The 22,082-nt window shown below is 42.6% G+C and overlaps 1 protein-coding gene across 1 annotated transcript in view; it reads right to left on the bottom strand.

Annotated features, from left to right (window-relative positions):
* The window catches only part of LOC131886698 (uncharacterized), a 56,912-nt gene that overhangs the window by 2,856 nt on the left and 31,974 nt on the right, over positions 1–22,082 (bottom strand). The window contains 35 exon segments of the mRNA XM_059235098.1: positions 902–1,084; positions 1,968–2,210; positions 2,604–2,804; positions 2,943–3,351; positions 3,436–3,677; positions 3,752–4,237; positions 5,202–5,348; positions 5,426–5,503; positions 5,584–6,126; positions 6,199–6,381; positions 6,523–6,735; positions 6,804–6,995; positions 7,067–7,279; positions 7,360–7,728; positions 7,867–8,058; positions 8,191–8,388; positions 8,460–8,681; positions 10,434–10,916; positions 10,998–11,207; positions 11,288–11,656; positions 11,795–11,986; positions 12,119–12,316; positions 12,388–12,609; positions 12,679–13,032; positions 13,130–13,318; positions 13,398–13,610; positions 13,680–13,871; positions 13,935–14,147; positions 14,214–14,582; positions 14,664–14,853; positions 14,886–15,148; positions 15,226–15,447; positions 15,525–15,878; positions 15,966–16,154; positions 20,151–20,247. Coding sequence (XP_059091081.1) covers positions 902–1,084; positions 1,968–2,210; positions 2,604–2,804; positions 2,943–3,351; positions 3,436–3,677; positions 3,752–4,237; positions 5,202–5,348; positions 5,426–5,503; positions 5,584–6,126; positions 6,199–6,381; positions 6,523–6,735; positions 6,804–6,995; positions 7,067–7,279; positions 7,360–7,728; positions 7,867–8,058; positions 8,191–8,388; positions 8,460–8,681; positions 10,434–10,916; positions 10,998–11,207; positions 11,288–11,656; positions 11,795–11,986; positions 12,119–12,316; positions 12,388–12,609; positions 12,679–13,032; positions 13,130–13,318; positions 13,398–13,610; positions 13,680–13,871; positions 13,935–14,147; positions 14,214–14,582; positions 14,664–14,853; positions 14,886–15,148; positions 15,226–15,447; positions 15,525–15,878; positions 15,966–16,154; positions 20,151–20,247 — 8,833 coding nt within the window.

Here is a 22,082-nt window from a genome sequence, read left to right as displayed (position 1 = left end):
TATATATTTCCCCATCTCTACTGATCAGTAATAACGACTTACAATTACGGGGTCTTTAACAAACGCAATCAATAACAACTCACTCAAAATTCGGCCACGCTTGCAAATAAAAGCGCACGAGTCACAAAACACCAAAGTTATGTACCAGAGGTGTTGAAAAAAGCATGGGTTTGCCCTTTTTCTCGCGCTATCCGAGGTTTAAGCATTATTTGGTCTGTGGATTGAGCAATGCGTTACCTCCTAATCAGATGCATGTCCGCTGAGCTGACGCTTAATCAACTCTTTCTTCCTGATCAAGTACACGATTACGAGGTAACGCAATCCTGAAACGTCATGTAGCTAGGTTTAAACATGGAGGCAGGCTTTACAAACCACGCTAGAAGACGTTCGAGACATGCGTTACCTCCTTATCAGATGCGTGCCAGTAAAGCAGGTGCTTAATCAGCTCCTCATTCCCAATACAGGACCCGCTTAGGAGGCAAAGCAACGCTCGAACGTCTTCTAGCGAGGTTTCAAAAAGATTCCTTTCCAATCCCGACGGACTTTTATGCTTTAAAAAAGCTTGTCTCTCCAGCCCTGACAGACTCCATGGTCATATATTTCAATACACAGCCGAGCCAAAAAACGTGGAAGCGAACACGACATAAGTAATGATTGTTAAACAGTTTCAACTCTCTCTTCAGCTTTCTTGACTTTTTATTTGGTGTGGAATTTCTTTCCTTCACTCTATTTGAGATTCGAAAATTTGACTATTTTCTAGGGTGGTTGATTTCAAAGAAGGTACTTTGACTCAAAAACATCAAAGATTCGGTCTTCCTTTAATTTTTTACCTTTATACTCATAGGAGAGAAACACAAATGATACCCAAGTATAATGTGGATCGAGGCAAGCAATTACTTACAACAAGCAATGTTTGGGTCACCAGTGTAACCTTCAATACAGGTACAACTGCATCGATGATTGATTGGCGTTCCATATGAAAAGTTGCCGCAAGGCCACTTCAGGCAAGGATCGTTGCAAGTCTGGTTGAATTGCTCACAATATTCAAACGTGTTACATTGTGGATCAACTCGGCACTCAGGCTCTGCAAATTTAAAAAGAATATAAACAGTTTTCCCATCGTTTGGAAGGAGTATATTAGATTTGCTTCAACACGTTACATTTGGTAGATGAGGTTACATTCGTTTCTTCTTTGTTTTGGCAATGTTAAAATTCAATTCCCTTCCTTTTTACATTCACATATTCTAATTCACCGTTATGTTACTTAACACGTAACCGATTCATCCAATTTCACCTTTTCCAGACTTCCTTTGAGGGCTCATTGAGGGTTCATATTTTCCGCAAAATCGATGTTGAGCTCGCTCCAATTACAGCGTTGTAGTCTTTGTTTTTGTCCGCAAATTAGGAACAAACAGATATTTTTCAACTTTTTCTCTCTTGGCTAATCCATGAACCACTGGAATATGGACAGAGATACTAAGGTCTACAAAGAGTCAACATTTGGGAAACAAGTGAACACTTTGCATTTTCCTTCAAATGAAATTGGTCTCAGGTCATTGCAATTACTCGCTTCAAATTTCAGCTCAATCGAGCAACTTGATCAAAAGTCAAATCCTTTGAAAGCACAAAATATAAAAATGAAACCGAATGAATAATTTTGCCCTCTTGTTGTAATTGATTACCACTAGTGAACCTTGAGAGGAAGTAACTTATGATCCAGTCGCTCGAATGAGCTGAAAATTGAAATAGGAAGTTGTAACGACCTGGGGTTCGTTTCATTTGAAGGAAAACGCGATGGCTTCACTCGATTCCGAATTGTCAGTTCTCGACCCAAGCATCCCCGTCCATATTTTAGTGGTTCATGGCTAATCTTAATTTGAATCGGGGGAAATACTTCATCTTTTGCATCATTATTTTGATTCTACATTTAACATACCTTCTTTTTTATTGTGATTCGTCGTGCTTACCTTCTTCACAAATTCCGTTGTCATTCAAGAAGTGTTGGTCAGGACAGATGCACTTTTTGCCGCTAACATCCAAAACCAGATTCTTTGTGGAATCACAAATACAGCGCCCTTGTTCGACAATGAATCCCAAATCGAATCGGCAAGGCTTACAAACACCTTGAAAGTCTAAGATGTAACCCACAGGGCAAACACATTCATCGATGTCATTCAAAATGAGACCAGATCCCACTGGGCATGTTTTCACTGTAAAGGAACAATGTATGTGAAATTATGAAAGCTTCATTTATGATGTGGAGTTGCAAAGACTTGGTGGATTTATGGACAAATGATGTCTGTAAAAGTCGGTCAAGCCAGTGGGGAAATTTTAAACTTGCCAATCTTTCGCCATCACCACTCAAAAATTGTAATGATTACCAATTGGCTAAATAAATCACTTTCCTAAAAAAATGGTTAAACTATGCTAACTTTCGGACTAATAGATTAACCATGAAAAAAGGGGGTGGGGGGGTGCTTGTGGGAGGTTGGCCTCCAATTTACATTTCTTGCCTCGTCCAAACTAAATATACTATACGGGAGCTTGCGTAGGGGGTGTGATTTCATTCCACCCAAGAATTATAGGCATTTTAGCTTCCGTACCTGGAGAACATTCAACGGAGGCATCACCCTGAAATCCGGGTAAGCACCTGCATGTCATCGTCCGGACCGGTAATGTATCCAGAACTGTGCAAACCGCGTTAATTCCACAAGGTTCGGCAAGTAGACACGGGTTTTGGCACGTTTTGGCAATACAAGCATTTTGTTTTGGACAATCCTCATCTCTGATGCATCCAGTGACCACTGAAACATAATGCCAAACTTATAGCGATTGCAATACCATTACATTTTAATGGTGTGTTATAAAAAAGACATGACACTTCTAGACCGAGCAAAACTACTTTGAACAAAACAAAACGATTTGAAATGCTTGCAACTAACCTAATTGACACGCATTCCCACGTGAGCCTTCATATCCAGGAGGGCATGAGCAATCAGTTTGGTGATTTTTTACAATACATTGAGCACTGTCGGCACATGGGTCACTTATTGCGCAAGGGTCTTGACATTGTTTGTTGATGCACGATTTGTCAGGGGGGCACTCTGAATTATCTGTACATTCTGCCGAGAGACAGGCCACATACGGATCTCCATCAGACCCTGGGGGGCAAGAGCACACATATTGATGAGCGATTCCTTGGCAAAGAGCATCGCCTCCACATGGGAGATTGTTTGGACCGCAAACTGGCCTACAATCCCCATTGATGCACTCATGTGTACTCTCGCATTCGGAGTCTTTTTGACATCCAATCTGCTTGCAAAATATCTTTGGATCTCCATAGAAGCCGTCCTGTGAAAGAAACAACGCAATAATAAGATATGAAATTTCGCCTTTTCTCGTGAATAGGAAAATAACGTAGAAAGAGTCTCTTACCCTGCAAGTACACACAGGATGATGATTATCAATGCTACACAAAGCATTTGGGCCACAAGCGCAAGGGTCTTTACACATGGCATTGACACAAGCTTTTGGATCCCCACAATCATCGTTGGAAGTGCAACCTACTACAATAGGGTTCAATTCAAGGCAAATATTGTCCTCATTTGTGTAAAATCCGTTTGGACATTGGCATAAAATCCTTCGAATGGGAAACGTGTCTGCAACATCGCACGTGGCTATATTTGAAAAAAGAAACATTTATACTTTTTAAAATATGTCGAGAGCAAAGAAGAGGGGGAAAAAATCAAACCTGGCTTTGTGCAAGGATCCAGAACAACGCAAGGGTCAATGCACTTTTCGTTCAAGCAAACCATCTTAGAAGGACAATTCGAATCTTCAACGCACTCTGGTTCGGGCAACGGTGAACAATTTACTTGTCCGTTCCCAGTGTATCCAACAACGCAGCGACATTGGGCGATATGCATGCTCACCAGGCACTGTGCATGGGCAACACATGGATTATCCCTCACACATGGATTTAAGCAGTCGCCTGAGTAGCAAGCCATAGCAAGAGGACACTCTGAATTCGACTTGCATCCGACAGGAAAGCAACCGGAAAATGCATTGCCTTCAAAGCCGGGCAAGCATCGACAATGTGATTGGTGGCTATGAGCATAGCACTCTGCATTAGGTCCGCATGGATTGTTCATCAGACAGGAATAGACGCAATGACCATTGGATCCACAAACATCACTATCCTCGCATTCAGAATCACTGCGACAACCAATGGGAATACCTGAGGAAACCAAGACAGTTTGAGTTAGTTGTTCTCGTGAGTTTGATGTTTGGCGTCGAAATCTTAAAGAACGTCCAATCGAAATGTCTCACCACAGGCGTAGACTAAAATTTGCATGTCCAATGAAATGACAATACTTTTTAAGGCCCATCCTTCATTCCTTGCATCACACTTGATGCTTCGGAGGTGCAAATTTGTCCCCTTAATTACAATAAGACATCATATCCGTCTTATGATGGCTTATTTAAAGTTACCCTGACATCGAAGCTTACAGACTAAACGGCAGGATTGAAAACCTTCTAGGGTGGTTAAACTACTGCCGAACCAAAAAAGTCCTCTTAGAATATTCACCATGGATTTCGGAGAGAGCGCCACAGAAGTGAACCAATCATTGTAGCCTAAGCGAGATTCAAACTAGATACTCGCATTGTGGACTATCTATTCCGTTATCTAATACGTTAGCTTGGCTCACTAGAGCAGAGGCAGAGTTACGTTCAGCTAGAATCAAATTTGAGATCTCTGAACAAAAGTTCGAATATTTCTACCAATGGAGATCCGTGAGCATTGCATTTCAACTATCCTCGACTTATTCACCCAGAAATGCAGTGTCAAGAAGACAGATGTCTGTCAATTTCACTTAACCCAAAATACCGAGAGATATTACGATGCGTTACAAGTCTTTTGTGTCAAGTGTCAATAATATGAAGACCGTGCACTTCTTTCGTCTGACCTGAACTACATCCAATTACTTCAACAAGATCACGTCTTGGAACATGCGACGACGACGAACCAAAAGGCATTAGCTATTGTGCGCACATTAGAAACCAATCTAAACACAACGAAGCACTCTCTTTTATTTTTAGAAGCAACGAAAGCCTCTATGTGTGAAAAAGATGTAATTATTTTTACTTGGTGTAACTAACGGCTCGGTATTTAGACTTAGCCATTCAAGTGGAAAACTCACATTCAACAGCTGGATTTCCCTCAGTACCAGGAGGACATCGACAAACCGGCCTATGTCCAGAGAGGTAACAATCTGCTCCTTTCCCACAATCGCAAGGATCCTTACAAAGTCGGTTGATGCAAGCAGTATTAACTGGGCAATCGTCATCTATGTACATACATCAAGGGCATGAAAGGGAAATATGTCAATTAGAATGCTTAAATTTGTGCCAAAATCTAGATTACCCTTGACGCATCCTGCGATATTGTCAATCTCGAGCGACACGCATGACCTGCTGGAGTCTGGAACCCATCCAACTCGGCCTAGAATTTCGAAATCAGATTGCAAATGGTTGTTTCTTGCGTGCTAGAGAATATTTTAAAGGAAGTTGATTAAAACGCACATTTGCAAACCATGGTCCGGAACGGGGCAGTGTCCACTACACTACAAACTGCCGACTTATCACATGGATCAATGGTTGAACAAGGGTTTTGGCAAGAGTTGTTGATACAAGCCAAGCCTGACCCGCAATCTGAATCGACCTCACATTCGACAGAAACTTCCTCAAACGGAGGTGGTGGGGTTATACATTCAATGAAGGGGTCTCCAACGGTTGCTGGGGGACATTGACAAGAGGCACTATAATGTCCAACAATGCAAAGAGCATTTTTGCCGCAAGGATCGTTCACCACGCAAGGATCTAGACATTGCTTTCGTAAGCAAAATTTGTCAGTGGGACAATCCACGTTTGTTTGGCATTCATAGGAAACACATTCCTGAAATGGATCTCCTTGATATCCGACCCGGCATTGACATGTAGATTGATGCCGTCGAGAAATGCAATCTGCGTTTAATCCACATTCGTTGTTGATGAGGCAGGAGTCAATGCACCGGAAATTGTGACATCTTTGGGTCTCTGAACAATCATTATCAATTTGGCACTCCACTGAAGGAAAAATATATACGTGCTAAAAAGTTTCCAATTTGGCTCCCGTTTTTGAATGAATTTAAACTTTACATTTTACACATTCCTTCTCTGGATCGCCTGACATGTTTGGTGGACAATAGCAAATAGGGGTGTGTTGGATGACTTCACAAAGAGCAGAGACTCCACAATTACATGGGCTCACGCATTTCGTGCTCAAGCAAGCCTGCTCTCCTCTACATTCATTATTGGACTTGCATCCGATGAGAGTCGATGCTAAAAATAAAAACAGAAATATGTACAACGAAATTTTGGGTGAACCTGCATCCAAAGGAAGAAAGAAATTAGAAATGCTTAGAGATGAGTATGGTTGTCTAAAGAGGCATTTCGCTATTCTTAACCATAGATCAGACTTACGCGGGACACAGACTTGAGTCGGCTCCCCGGAATAACCTGGAGGACAAGTGCATTGAGCCTTGTGCGAGTCGACTTTGCAATAAGCAAGCGACGCACAAGGGTTAGAAACAGCACACGGATCACGGCATATTCCATTGATGCAAGCTTTGTGCAAGGGACAGTCAGAGTTTGAAGTGCAAACGGGTTCCAATGGTGCAGGAACGTTAGGAATGTCTTTTAAAGAAATGTCAAAGTAAACAATTAACCAAACATATGGAATGGAATTTCAAAGCATTTCCTACCAAATTTGCAGGCATTATAGGGGTCTCCTGACATTCCAGGAGGACATACACAACGAGCATCGTGATATGTGGGTTCACAAATGGAAATAGTACCACACTCTTCAACCAAGCAGACGTCGATGCAATTTCCAAGGTGACATTGTTCGCTGACCCGACAATCAAGGTGAGTGTAACATTGGGGTTTCGGTTGGGCTAAGAAGATGATCACCAAATACAGTTAGTTCAATGTACATTGTCAATTAGCAAATCTAAGTAAACCGTACCAGTGACACAACTACCATCGCCAGTAAGCTTCAACCCAGGCGGGCACATGCAAATCACGATTCTGGACGGCAAAGTATCTTTGACTTCGCAAATCTGACTGGGTGAACATGGGTTTTGCGTAGAACAAGGGTTTTGACAACGTCCTCGGGTTATGCACACATGCTGCGAAGGGCAATCACGGTCAACTTGACATCCGTTCTCAATGGGATCAGCTGGAGAAAAAGACGCAAAGGGCGTTGAAAACCAGTGAAAATGGCCACCACGCAAGTGCAATAGCAAACAAATAACATACGCTTAATGGTACAGTACACATTGCCATTGCCGATTAATGGCGGCTGACAAAAGCAGTTCTTGCGGTGGTGTTTTCCTTCGCACACAGCTCCAGTGACGCAGGCTTGTGGAAAGCATACTGGCTCGCACTTCTGAGTGCTTAGATTGCACATGTCATCAAAGTTGCAATCCTCATCCCTTCGGCATTCCACGTCCGAGCATTGAAGGTATGGGTTTCCTTGCAACCCAACGGGACAAGTACACAAAGGTTGATGAAGTTCCACGCTACAAAGAGCTCGATCACCACAATTTGTTTGAAGGCAAGGGTCGGTGCATGAGTTGGCTTTGCAAGCTTTAGTACTCGGACAATCAACATTTTGGGTGCACTCATCTAGAAAAAGCAACAAACAAGGTAGGGACAAATACGATTGAACGTTGTAAATAGGTACAGCACTATGCTTCTCCCTTCACTGTCTGTAGCGAAAGGACGCGACTCATGCATGACAAGAAACAAAACAAGTGGCCTTACATTGATAGCATTCAGATGATGGATTCCCATACCATCCCGTGGGACACCTACACACTCCCCTATGGTTCAAGGCTTCGCACTCAGCATTCAAACCACAAGGGTCTTGAGGATAGGCACAAGGATTCTGACATTGGCCATTGTGGCAAGACTCGTGAGTAAGACACTCATCATCTGCCTTGCAGCCAACAACAACTATAAAAAAAGCATTTAAGCATGAATCTGTTTATCTTTTAACCTTTATGGCCTTGGCGACACCATTACGAAAGTTATATTGTTACCCGTGTCATACTCATGAGGGACACAAATACATATTGAAAGACTCACTTGGCAAGCAGGATTGATATGGATCCCCGGTCATGCCTTGGGGACAAACACATTGAGGGAAATGATCTTGAACATGACAGCGAGCGTTTTGGGCACAAGGGTTGGTTTGCATACAAGGGTTCAAGCAAGAACGACCTTCACATGCTTGGGATACGGGGCAATCTTGATGAGTTGAGCAGCCAATTTCAAGGGGTTCAACTGGAAAACAAAACGGCACCAAAGGGTTGTAATTGGAATTATATGGGAATAGGATGCATTGCACCACTTACCCTCTCGATTACAAGCTCTGTTGCCTTGACTAGTATAGCCTGCTTCACAATCGCATGCCATGGTTCTTTTAGGCAGAGTGTTGTACACTGTGCAAATAGCATGTGCACCACAAGGGTTCAAAAAGAGACACGGATTTTTGCAGTCTCCGTCAAAGCAAGCTTGCTGACTGGGACAATTGGCGTCATTTTGGCAAAGGCTATCTTCGACCACTGGTTCTAGAGCTAGAAACAAGAGTGGACACCCTTNTTGACAAAATTTGAATTGATATTTTAATGATAATTTGCTCTCTTATTGAGATTAGACTTACTCGGGGCTAATTTCTCTACCCAGACAATGTTTTGATACATAAACATTTTTAAATATTTTTAACGGCATGTCTTTTAATGTTAAAAGAAACGTTGTGATCGAAATGACCTCATGCGCAATACGAGCCTCATGCATTGGAAAGAACCTAGAAATCAGCCGCCAAGTTGTCAATGATATTAGAAAGAGGTTCAAAGCCTGAGAACTCAGTGTGGATCCTGACTATGGTTAATACCTTCAAACGTCAAATGAAGACAAATCAATCAGGGTCACCATGGGTGTAAAGGAAATTAATGTCCATACGACCATCAGATACTTTGGCTCCATTTAGAGGGCTAGGAAGAAGATGCAGCTCATCATTAATGAAATAGTGCCAAAAGATTTGCCAGATCCAAGTTCGTACTCATTGAAATAAAGAGTGGAAAGCAAGTCCTCCTTTTCTTTGATGAAAAATTGTCAAGGGTTGACGTGCCGAACTTAATGACAAACCACTATATTTCCAATAAGAGGGTGGGGGATGTACTTGCCAATGTTAAGTTCTCTTTTGAAACTAAATATGCGACTTCAGAGATTGTCCTGGTTATCGTGGACAACTTGGCGGCTGATACCCAGGTTTTTTCCAATGAATGAGGCTCGTTTTAAGTGTGAGGTTATTTTGGTCACAATTTTTCTTTTGAGATTTACAATGATGCTGTTCAAAACATAAAAAGTATTGAATATCAAAAGGTTGTGTGGATATAGAAATTAGCCCTGACAAAGCCTAATCTTAACAACAAATCATCAATAATATTTGAATTCAAATTTTGTCAAGTTAAATATGCCGCATGGGGTAGATGGATTCGATATCACATGAACATAATATAAAATGAAACGGAATGGATAAATGTTTCGTCTTGAATTGTATTTTGCTAAATACCTAGGGAAACTTTTAAATCATTGTCATATATATAGATATGTCAAGTAACCAAATATATTGACAACTTTCATGTGGCATTGACGGAACTGCTTGGACTGTATTCCCATTCCTAGCCAAAAGCGTCTAACATCTTCTTTTTGCCATAAATGTGAGTCAAACTTTGATATGAGAACCCTGGCTGGTTTACAGAAGAGTTTAAAGAGTTTTAAACATCTTCGATTTTTTAAATGTTAGAGATTGAAAGGCTACAGTTTTCAAAAAGGATACACAATGGGTATGAAGCTATCTAGCAGTTTCGGACATTCTCATTGAAGTTTGTTACAACTAAAGAATGATGAACCGTCAAAGCGAGAAATTCATCAATTATTTAGAATGTGCTTCCCAAAAAGGTGGCTCTTGAAATGAATAAAGCAATAAATTCAATGAAAGAGATTTAGGGTAAAGCCGCCTTCATGATCAAGCTTTTACCGTTTCTTCAAGTGTTCGAAAGATGCAAAACACTCATGGAGAAGTTCAAAGATTTTTTTTTTTTAATGTTGACAATATCTATACCACAATTATGGGCTCTAACAATTGGGAAAGATAATATAGTTGCTCCAGATTCAGTAAGGCAAAGTGACTCAATCATAAAAAATGTTCCTACCTGTTGACCCCAAACGCCTCTCTTAACTGTGACAATGGCTACCTCCCGAGTCTAGCTCGAAAATTTATTGTGTTGATCCTTTCCTTGTTGAAACCTGTTAATTCCACTTACGTTTCTTGCAATGTAATCCTTCTTCAGACAATAAACCCTCTTCAGGCAAAAAGCCACTTGGGCAGGCACAGGAAATTTCATGCCGGTGGATCCTGCACGCTCCAAAATCTCCGCAAGGATCGTTGATGCAAGGGTCCACACACATGTGATTCTCACATGCATGGAAATCAGCACAATTATTGTTACTTGAACATCCAACCGCTATAAGTGGAGGTCGGGCAACCGAATCTAAAAATAAACACTTGGTGAAACACGGCACAGTACAAAAATCCATAAGCAACAAACTCTTACCAAAAATACATTCATCATGATCGTCTTTCACAAATCCAGCAACGCAAACGCAAACACGGGCATGACTTCGAGATTCACAGAAAGAATTTGACCCACACGGGTATGCAGCACAAGCATCGCGGCAAGATTGATCAAAGCAAACTTCATCTTGTCTACAATCGACGTCTTTCATGCACTCAGGCAGAGGATTGTCTAAAAAAGAATCATATTTATGTAACCACTACTAAGATTCGTCGCATTCTGAAGACCTATTGTCCGACAAAACGAAAATACCTTGTCCACATCCACTTTCCTTCACTTTTAACCCAGGCGGGCACATGCAAATCACGGTTCTGGACGGCAAAGTATCTTTGACTTCGCAAATCTGACTGGGTGAACATGGGTTTTGCGTAGAACAAGGGTTTTGACAACGTCCTCGGGTTATGCACACATGCTGCGAAGGGCAATCACGGTCAACTTGACATCCGTTCTCAATGGGATCAGCTGGAGAAAAAGACGCAAAGGGCGTTGAAAACCAGTGAAAATGGCCACCACGCAAGTGCAATAGCAAACAAATAACATACGCTTAATGGTACAGTACACATTGCCATTGCCGATTAATGGCGGCTGACAAAAGCAGTTCTTGCGGTGGTGCTTTCCTTCGCACACAGCTCCAGTGACGCAGGCTTGTGGAAAGCATACTGGCTCGCACTTCTGAGTGCTTAGATTGCACATGTCATCAAAGTTGCAATCCTCATCCCTTCGGCATTCCACGTCCGAGCATTGAAGGTATGGGTTTCCTTGCAACCCAACGGGACAAGTACACAAAGGTTGATGAAGTTCCACGCTACAAAGAGCTCGATCACCACAATTTGTTTGAAGGCAAGGGTCGGTGCATGAGTTGGCTTTGCAAGCTTTAGTACTCGGACAATCAACATTTTGGGTGCACTCATCTAGAAAAAGCAACAAACAAGGTAGGGACAAATACGATTGAACGTTGTAAATAGGTACAGCACTATGCTTCTCCCTTCACTGTCTGTAGCGAAAGGACGCGACTCATGCATGACAAGAAACAAAACAAGTGGCCTTACATTGATAGCATTCAGATGATGGATTCCCATACCATCCCGTGGGACACCTACACACTCCCCTATGGTTCAAGGCTTCGCACTCAGCATTCAAACCACAAGGGTCTTGAGGATAGGCACAAGGATTCTGACATTGGCCATTGTGGCAAGACTCGTGAGTAAGACACTCATCATCTGCCTTGCAGCCAACAACAACTATAAAAAAAGCATTTAAGCATGAATCTGTTTATCTTTTAACCTTTATGGCCTTGGCGACACCATTACGAAAGTTATATTGTTACCCGTGTCATACTCATGAGGGACACAAATACATATTGAAAGACTCACTTGGCAAGCAGGATTGATATGGATCCCCGGTCATGCCTTGGGGACAAACACATTGAGGGAAATGATCTTGAACATGACAGCGAGCGTTTTGGGCACAAGGGTTGGTTTGCATACAAGGGTTCAAGCAAGAACGACCTTCACATGCTTGGGATACGGGGCAATCTTGATGAGTTGAGCAGCCAATTTCAAGGGGTTCAACTGGAAAACAAAACGGCACCAAAGGGTTGTAATTGGAATTATATGGGAATAGGATGCATTGCACCACTTACCCTCTCGATTACAAGCTCTGTTGCCTTGACTAGTATAGCCTGCTTCACAATCGCATGCCATGGTTCTTTTAGGCAGAGTGTTGTACACTGTGCAAATAGCATGTGCACCACAAGGGTTCAAAAAGAGACACGGATTTTTGCAGTCTCCGTCAAAGCAAGCTTGCTGACTGGGACAATTGGCGTCATTTTGGCAAAGGCTATCTTCGACCACTGGTTCTAGAGCTAGAAACAAGAGTGGACACCCTTTAGGCCGGATTTCTTTACTTCGCAGACACATCTGGACAAACTTACCAGGAAGGCATCCCCTTGAATAGGCATCCCCAGAAAAGCCAGGCAGGCAGAAACAGCTCGCTACATGATTTTGAACTGAACATTCGGCATTAGCAGCACACTGGCATGGATCCTCACATTTGCGATTTGGGCATGCCAGATTTGAGGGGCAATCGGAATCAACAAGACATTCATATCGATTGCATTGATCGTAAGGATCACCTTCGAAACCTTCCAAACAAGCACAAGTAGCGAAATGATTTTTTGCTGAACAGACGGCATTGATTGCACATTTTTCAAACGGGCAGGGATCTTGGCATCGCTCGTTGATACAAGCCTCTGAATCGCCACAATCTGAGTTGCGCCTGCAGCCAGCTACATTCAACAAAATAAAGAGGAATGGGTTCAGTCTTGAAAGCAGACGAAAGGCAAAAGTAAGAGCATGGCAGATGCTGCAAAGAACCAGCCTCACCTTTGTAACAAATCGTGTATGCATCACCAATGAAGTCTAGATTGCAACTGCAAAGAGGCACATGTGTATGTACAGCACATCCAGCATTTATACCACAAACGTGAGAAGTACAAGGGTCAAGGCAACGCTCATTGATGCAAGCCTCATGTAGGGGACAATCTGGATCAATCAAGCATTCTGGCACGTCCGCTGAAAGCACAAGCACAAACCTGATTGGAAAAAGCTAACAATCAATTTGGGAATTTNGACATTTCTTGTGCACACTTACGCAGTTGGCAGTTGGTTAATGGAGAACCTATATATCCATCGGGACAGGAACATTCTGCTTTATGACGGATCACAATGCAAGTAGCCAGTTGAGCACATGCTTTGTCTTTGGCACAAGGGTTAATGCACTTCTCATTGATGCATGCATTGTAGTCTGGACAATCAGAGTCACTGGAGCAACCCAATGCTACTGGTTCAATGCTTGGAGGAGGTACTGAAATAGTAACGCATGTAAATGATATCAGGCAAGCAAGCACGGGAGTTAGAGTACAAGGTCACTTACAAGGCAAACATTTGAAATTGGGATTGCCAGTCAGACCAGACGGACATGAGCATTGAGCCTGATGGTAATTGGCAAAGCATTGGGCATTGATTCCACAATCTTTGAACTGGCATGCATTTTGGCAGCTTCCTTCGTGGCAGACCTCAGCATCCTCACATTCTTGGTGTGTGGTGCACTCGGCCACTCCACTCACTGTTCAGGATAGTATGATATTGCACATGTCAATTTGGAGAGATCCAACACTACTCTTCTTACCTTTCTGGCAATTGTGTTGGCCAATGTTAAGGGTGCCAGGTGGGCATACACATGCCACAATGGTCATGCTATTGAAAAGCTCGGTCACTTCACATTGCAGTTCACCAGTGCAAGGGTTGTTGGAAAGGCAAGGATTTACACATTGGTTTCTGACGCAGCTTTGCCTTCTTGGACAATCTTGGTCTATTTTGCATTCCGTCTCAATGGGAACCGCTAAAAGTATGGCATAATTTTGAAATGACAAGCCTGACTCAACTGAATGCCTGCTAGCTTCCTTACGAGTTGTTCCACAATAGACATTTCCATTGCCTACCAATGGGGAAGGGCAAGAGCATTGCTTTTGGTGATTGTAGGCTTCGCAAACAGCCCCAACGGCGCAAGAGTTGCTTTGACACACCAATTCACATTCTTGCCTTCCTAGGTGACAATATTGGTTGGAAGCACAATTACTATCCTCTTGGCATTCCACCTCAAAACAATTCACCATTCCATTGCCTTGTAGTCCAGGTGGACAAAAGCAATGTGAGCGATGATTAGTGACTTCACACAAGGCACGGTGACCACAAGATGTTTGCAAGCAAGGGTCTACACATTTCTTCCCCAAACAAGCCTTGTCTTGTGGACACTCCTCATTGGATTGGCATTCATCTAATGGAGGTGTTTAGGAATTAGGTGCATTTTCATGAGCAACATGAATATAGCAAAAGCTTTGATTGGCTTTCCACTTACAGGTGAAGCATTCTTGAATGGGATTGCCAGCCAATCCTTCACTACATTTGCAGATGGCCTTATGATATTTGGCCACACATTCTGCATTCAGGCCACATGAGTTGCATGGATATAAGCAAGGGTTCTGGCATTGACCATTGTAACAAGCTTCGTTATCAGGACAAGCATTGTCTGACTGACATCCATTGACAACTAGAGCAAATTAAATGGAAATCAATCCCTGCTTGTTTGAAAGTCAATCGTGAGAAAGATCTCTCGACATTTTGAGAACAAGTGGGTTGTCTTACTTGGCACACATTGAGAAAAGGGATCACCAGTCATGCCTTGAGGACATGAACAAGTTACTTGGTGATTTCTAACAGAGCATTGTGCAATTGCAGCACAAGTATTTGATTCTGTGCATGGATTGATGCAAGCATTATTAACACAGGCCTGGGATGGCGGGCATTCGGCGTTAGTGGAGCAACCCAATTCCACAGGTACAACTGTAACCAAACAAGAACAAAAACAGCTACAATTGCCAACTGTGGCTTAAGACAAGATATTCTCCACTCAATGCTACCTTGGGGTGTGCACTCCTGGAGAGCGTTTCCTTCATAACCATCCTTGCATTTGCATGTCATCAGACGCTTTGGCAGAGTATTGTAGACTTTACAGTCAGCATAACTACCGCAAGGTGCACTTTGGAAACAAGGGTTTTTACAATCCCCGTCAAAGCAGCCCAATTTGCTTGGGCAATCTGCATCCATTTGACATCCAGTTTCCTCAGTAATAGGTTCCAATGCTACGACAAGGAAGGACAAAATGTAAACAATTTTTGATGGAGCTCTTCTATAAAAGCATAACCACTATCAATCTCACCAGGGGAACAAACACCGGTAACAGGATAGGTAGTATAGCCTGAGGAGCAACTGCACTTGGCTTGATGGTTGGTCACGCTACACTCTTCACCAGCTTTGCAATTACATGGGTCCACACATTTGAAATTACGACATGCAAGAGTAGTTGGACAATCCTCATGGACCTTGCACTCATATCGGTTACATTCAACATAAGGGTTTCCCTCAAACTGTGGGTTACAAATGCATGTAGGGATATGGTTTCGGGTACTGCAGAAGGCATTGACACAGCAACGCTCAAATGGACATGGGTCCCTACAATCCCGGTCAATACAAGCTTCATTACTAGGGCACTCGGAGTCAGTGTTACAACCAGCTGAAATGGAGGACAAGGAATCAAACATGCATTAGCTTCCTTATCACAGAGCAACATGCTGCTAAGCATTTTTGGCCTTAAACTCACTCTCAATACAAGCCACATTCGGATCGCCAGTAAGGTAAGGGGGGCATGTACATAACGGATTATGATTCACCACAGAGCAACTAGCATCCCTGCCACAAGTCGAGGATGCACAAGGATTCAGGCATTTCTGTTGGATGCAAGCTTCATGCAAAGGGCACTGAGCATCACGTGTGCACTCGGGCTGAGGAGCTAGAATTGAAGTTAATTTGATTTGACAGGACTTAATTTNCGTGAGAAGTACAAGGGTCAAGGCAACGCTCATTGATGCAAGCCTCATGTAGGGGACAATCTGGATCAATCAAGCATTCTGGCACGTCCGCTGAAAGCACAAGCACAAACCTGATTGGAAAAAGCTAACAATCAATTTGGGAATTTAGCCTTTCATAAAATTTGAAGAATTTACATGAGGGAATTGTTTCAAAATGGCCAAAGTGATGAGATACCAAGTACATTTTAGTCTCCAAGTTCATACATTAGATTGAAATATTCAAATAGCTTTTGTTATGACTTTACTGAGCATCAATGTCTAGTCGAAGTCAATCAGGGACTTGTTGAAGGTCTGGCCATGTTCGGCATTGGATTTCAAATTGATTGTTAGGGGTAATAGACAACAGTGGAAGATCTAGTAGTTCTCTGGGTTATGGAATCGTACGGAGATGATCCATTGGCCCTCTTTCCTTCCCAAAGGGGTAAAGCGGCTCCACAATTCTGGGGTGAAAGCTGTCCATCCTTTTTGTGCATGCGAGTGTCTTCACTTTGCACCTCTGATCTCAATCCAGTAGATTGATCAATATGATCCATTTTTGTGACTTATACATGTGCAAATGACCATCAAATCTTAAAGTGACTTTTCGCATAGGCATGGCATGAGCTGTTGAAAGTGGGTATGCATGCCAACGGTAAGTAAACTCCTGACAATCTTTTATTGGTGATTGATCCTCGGGGCAATCATTTTGAATGCTGTTCATTCATTTCAAGCTAAGCTCAGCAATGAACTTGGAGGCAAAAGATTATCTTCGTATCTCCTCGTTTGCCTTATCTGCAACATATTTTAGCATTAAAAAAGAAGGCGAACTTCCTGTCAATTGCTCTTTTCACAGGGAGACTCTGCGGAGCAAAGAATCAATCTGAAAATATTTTGCCTTTAGCACGTGTCTAATGTTAGTTCAATTGGATTGACATATAAGGAGCTAGTGTATCCAAGCACTCTAAGACGCAAACAAGACAAAAATACTCTCCCTAGATGTCGTTGGTTTAAACCCTGGAGCAGGAAGCAAAAGCTTTCATGTGTCCAAATCTATCTCGTGTAAATCCACCATAATTGGTCTTGCTGTTTTTTCCATAAACTAAACGGTAAAGGCAGGAGAAATAACTTGCTTTGCGATTAAGAGTAGATTCCACATGCTTGTCAAAACTGGATTTCATTGTAGTAGCAATTCTTAATGTTAGCTTGTGTTCAGACAATTACTCGCTTTCAAAGCTCTTGGTTTGCTGCTCGACGGCAAAACAAGTTATTTTTCCGAGCTTTACGAATGAAGTTTCCAGTGTTTGAGATTCACATTTCTCAAATATTTTGCTTACAATAACCTATGTACAGTATATTGAAGGAGGTGTCTGAAGATGCAAGGAAGTTTCTTAAGTTGGTATTAGAGGGGATTACTTCGTCCTCAATTAACAAGCCTTTCATTATGGAAGCTTTGATAGCTTGGGTAGGGCACACCCAGCCACTAATTGATTGTAGAATGAATCAATCAAGTGTGGGCAAAACGGGCACCATCACTGACCCTGTTGATTTGCTAAATCCGTCTCCTTTAGTCAAGGAGAGCATATTAGAGAATGCTCTCAAGATTTGTGATGTTCTTCAACGACGAAGGGTCGAGAAGGTAGGGAAAGGTTGCAAATTAGCTCACCCAGAAGGGTGGCCCAAAGTTAGGGAATTTGGCCTGCTCAAGTTCAATGAGCAGGGGTGTTCCTATTTCCGTCCATTCATGTGGATGAGATTATTGAGGCAGAAGGTACGCCTCAATGCTAGCTGCACAAAGGCCTATTTCAAGGGCACGAAGAGGAACAAACAACAATTGTTTCAACCTCATTTTCAAGTCTAGGGTTAGAAGGCCTAGTCAAAAATTTGACAACTCTAGTCCACAGTAAGACAATCAGTCCGTAAAAGGGCTTTACCTGAAAGTGCATTGTCTCATTTCCAAAAAAAATAACACAAAGATCAAGGTTCTTGAGGAGATAGTGATTGATAAGTAGATCTCATTCATTTCTCTGGCAGAAATTTGACATCAATCTCCAGTCTTAGATGAAGAGCAAGTTATCTTAATCTGTCCCTTGCCACAATAAATAGGCCCCCTCTTAGTTCTGAAAGTTTTTTTTTTCAGCTCTCCAATTCACAACACCAGAGTTGGGCCGGGCAGTATGCTGTAAAGATTTTTTGTAAGGGATGCTACAGGTAACTCCTTACTTTTCTGCAAAAGTAAAGGTATCGGTAACGGAACAGATTTTTAGCTCTCCCGTCACCGTTACTTTTTTCCTTTTTAAATGCGGAGAAGAAAAAGTGTTTAAAGGTTTCTTCCCAGCTTTTTAAAGCTCCGTCTCAAAGACAATGACTTATTTGCTATTGATGGATCTAATGAATAATCACTGGAATTTGCGACTAGGGTTATCAATATACAATATCTGTGCAGCATGAGATTACTAGTTGCATGACGAAATTAAGCCTCGAAAGGTAACCCTGATAGGTTGGCATTAAAATGTAGCTCAATAAGTTAGTCTCAAAATGTAACCCTGATTTTCCTCTCGTCAAACCAGTGGAATTGACTTATTTTGACTTTTTTCAAACCTCATACTTGATGCCTTGCATCTTGGATCAGGGCAAGTTTCCCTCTTCACTAAAGTTAGCTCACGTCGTTCCATTTTTTAAAGGTGGAGATAAGTCGCTCCCCAGTAACTATAGGCCGATTTCTCTCACTTCGAATATTGCGAAGGTGCTTGAGAAGATCTGGAAGTTCAACCTTGTGGAGTTTTTTGAAGTCCATGATGTTCTTCCTCCTGGCCAATATGGATTCCGAGCACATTTTAGCACGACGGTTACCGAACTGATTGAACATATATAACAGATTATTGAGGAATTAGAGAGACAAGTGTCAGTTGATGTTGTCTATCTTGATTTTGCCAAGGCCTTTGATGAAGTAGATCATGGTCTTTTGCTGAATAGACTTCATGACATTGGAATCCAAGGCAAGTTTCTCACTTGAATAAGTAGCGTCATTCACGATAGGAAGCAAAAAGTAAAGGCCGAGGGATCCATTAGTGTGACACATGATGTCGAATTGGGTGTTTCCCAGCGTTCCAACCTAGGGCCCCTCCTTTTCATAATATTCATTGCCCCGCTTCAGAAGCTTGGTAGTACTAATGTCAGTCTCTCTTCTTATGCTGACAACACCAAGTTAGTTTCTGATAGGAATGGCCAAGATTTCTGTAGCGTGGCAAAGGATCTAGATAGAATCTACTCTTGGGTTACTAGGAGTTAAATTCCGTTCAATGACCTTCGGGTCAACTTCGGGTCAGTCGTAGATAGCGGCGCAACTTGGAGCATGGCTCCGGCTTCAGACCGGGACTGGCAGAAGGCCGTGCGAACTGACTTGTTTAAAACGGCCTCTGGTTCGTCCATCAATACTTACGATTATTGACAGATTGAGTTTGATCTGGGACTTGGACGAGTGTCCACTCACATATTTTGTGGCCGACGGTGAAAACATTCTCTTAGGTTTCGACTTCCTGGTGGCTCACGAGATATACGTAGATTGCGCGGGAAACAAACTTATTGACAAACAACAATTTCATGAGCTGCGAGGATCAGGTTGCTTGGTGCAGTCTGTCTGGATGGTAGAGGAAATGGACAATCCCTTCATGGCCATTCTATACCAGTATGACGATCTTGTGGCTACTCTGGAGCCCGAGACAGTCATGCCGCCCGTACTCCACTCATGCAAACACTCTCAAACTGAAGCCCACAGCACGCCTTTCAAGGTGCCCCCACGTCGCTTGTTTGGTCAAAAGCTCAACATTGCCCGAGCTGAGATCAACAGGTTGCTAGGTCTGGGGATCATCAGACCATCGAGTAGTGAATTCGCAAGCCCCATGCACATTNCAGCACTGACATTTCTTGTGCACACTTACGCAGTTGGCAGTTGGTTAATGGAGAACCTATATATCCATCGGGACAGGAACATTCTGCTTTATGACGGATCACGTACCAGTTGAGCACATGCTTTGTCTTTGGCACAAGGGTTAAAGCACTTCTCATTGAAACAATGCCCTCGTCTGTGTTTTGCGCGAGCTTGTTTTTGTGTCATCCTGGTTTCTGGGTACTCTCCCCCCCACCCGACCTCTGACGGCCAAAAATTTGGTGCCATTGGCCGGTCTCAAGCTTGCTCTATTAAAAATAATCTGGCTTTTTCTTTAAAATCTGTTTTGTATTAAGTTTTTATAGATAATTTTACACCTTCTAGGACACGAAGTTGAGTTGGTCTTTCTCCGTTATGAAACTGCAACGGTTTTGTTTGACGAATTGGTCTTGAAATAATTCGGCCCGAGCACAGTAAATTCACGTGCAGTTACGAAAAAATATTGTGAAGTGTGTTTGTACCCTGTTTAGAAAAGTACAACATTGTATTTTAGGCACCATTGCATGTGAAATTTGAACCTTTAGAGTGTTTAAGATCCAAAGAAAACACAATTAATGCAGAGATGTGTCCAAAAGAGTTATGTTCAGCTTTCGACACCTTCAGGCGCGTTAAATAAACTTTGAATATTATAAACTGCATTCTTGAGCCATTTTATACATTTTCTGTTGAAAAATACACGATTTTAATCCGCAGTTACTGTGATTGAAGTTTATGACGCCTGAAAAGTAATTATAGGGCAACCAAAACAAATTTAAGGTACAAGCGTTTCATGAGATCAGTTTTGCTTGAATTTGAGTATAATAGAAACTGATTGTGAGCGGAATCTAAATCAAACTCTTGTTAACAAACCTCAAAAAGTTGAAGTTCATTCAGATCAACCACCAAGATTGGCTTTTCAATGAGTGCCATACGACAACAATTGTTGATAATGCACTACTTTGCCTCAACATTATGCAATGAATATCACATCTTAAGTGGCATGGTGTGATGGTTGGATCAGTATTTGTAACAAGCATTTCTCGTCAACACTACCCATCTTTCAGGGTACACANCAAAAGCTCAACATTGCCCGAGCTGAGATCAACAGGTTGCTAGGTCTGGGGATCATCAGACCATCGAGTAGTGAATTCGCAAGCCCCATGCACATGGCCAACAAGGCTGATGGCTCGTGGAGGCCTAGTGGGGATGTCCGGATATTAAACTTGCTGACTGAGGGAGATGCCTACCCCTTACCTCACGTGGAGGATTTTTCCTCTCGCTGAAGGTGGCTACTCTCTTCAACAAAATCGATCTTTTCCGGGCTTTCCACCAAATTCCTGTGGAGGAAGCTTCCATTCCGCTCATCGCACTTGCCACACACTTTGGGTTATTTGAATTCATGAGGATGTTCTTTGGACTTAATGAGCCTCTTAATCAGTCCAATGCTTTATGGATGAGGTCCTGCGGGGATTGGATATGACATATTGTTACGTGGACGATATTCTTGTAGCCAGCAAGACCCCACAAGAGCACAGGATCCTACTGCAGAAATTGTTCCAATGTTTGCAGTATGGTTTACTATTAAATAGAAACAAGACATCATTGGGCAAAGAGGACGTCACATTCCTGGTGTTCCTCATCTCAAAAGATTGGGTGCGGGCCTCAGACTCCAAGGAAGAGGACCTGCGACCATACCCGCAACCAAAAACATTCCGCCGGGGCTTACTAGAGTTCATAGGATTGGCCAATTTTTACCACTGATCCCCGCTACGACATGTTGAAAGCGTACTCTTCCAGGCCCAGGGGGTTACGTCAAAAGGGAGATGACCCTCTCCCATGGCCAGGAGCAGAGAGAAAGCCTTCGGCAACCTCAAGGATGCACTGGCCAATCAAGCCACCTTGATTGAAGCCGCTGGTCAATGATGCGTCCGACTTAGCAGTGGGG

Source organism: Tigriopus californicus, chromosome 9, assembly GCF_007210705.1.
Source record: "Tigriopus californicus strain San Diego chromosome 9, Tcal_SD_v2.1, whole genome shotgun sequence".
Taxonomy (NCBI): Eukaryota; Metazoa; Arthropoda; class Copepoda; order Harpacticoida; family Harpacticidae; genus Tigriopus; species Tigriopus californicus.
This window is presented reverse-complemented; position numbering and strand designations above follow the sequence as displayed.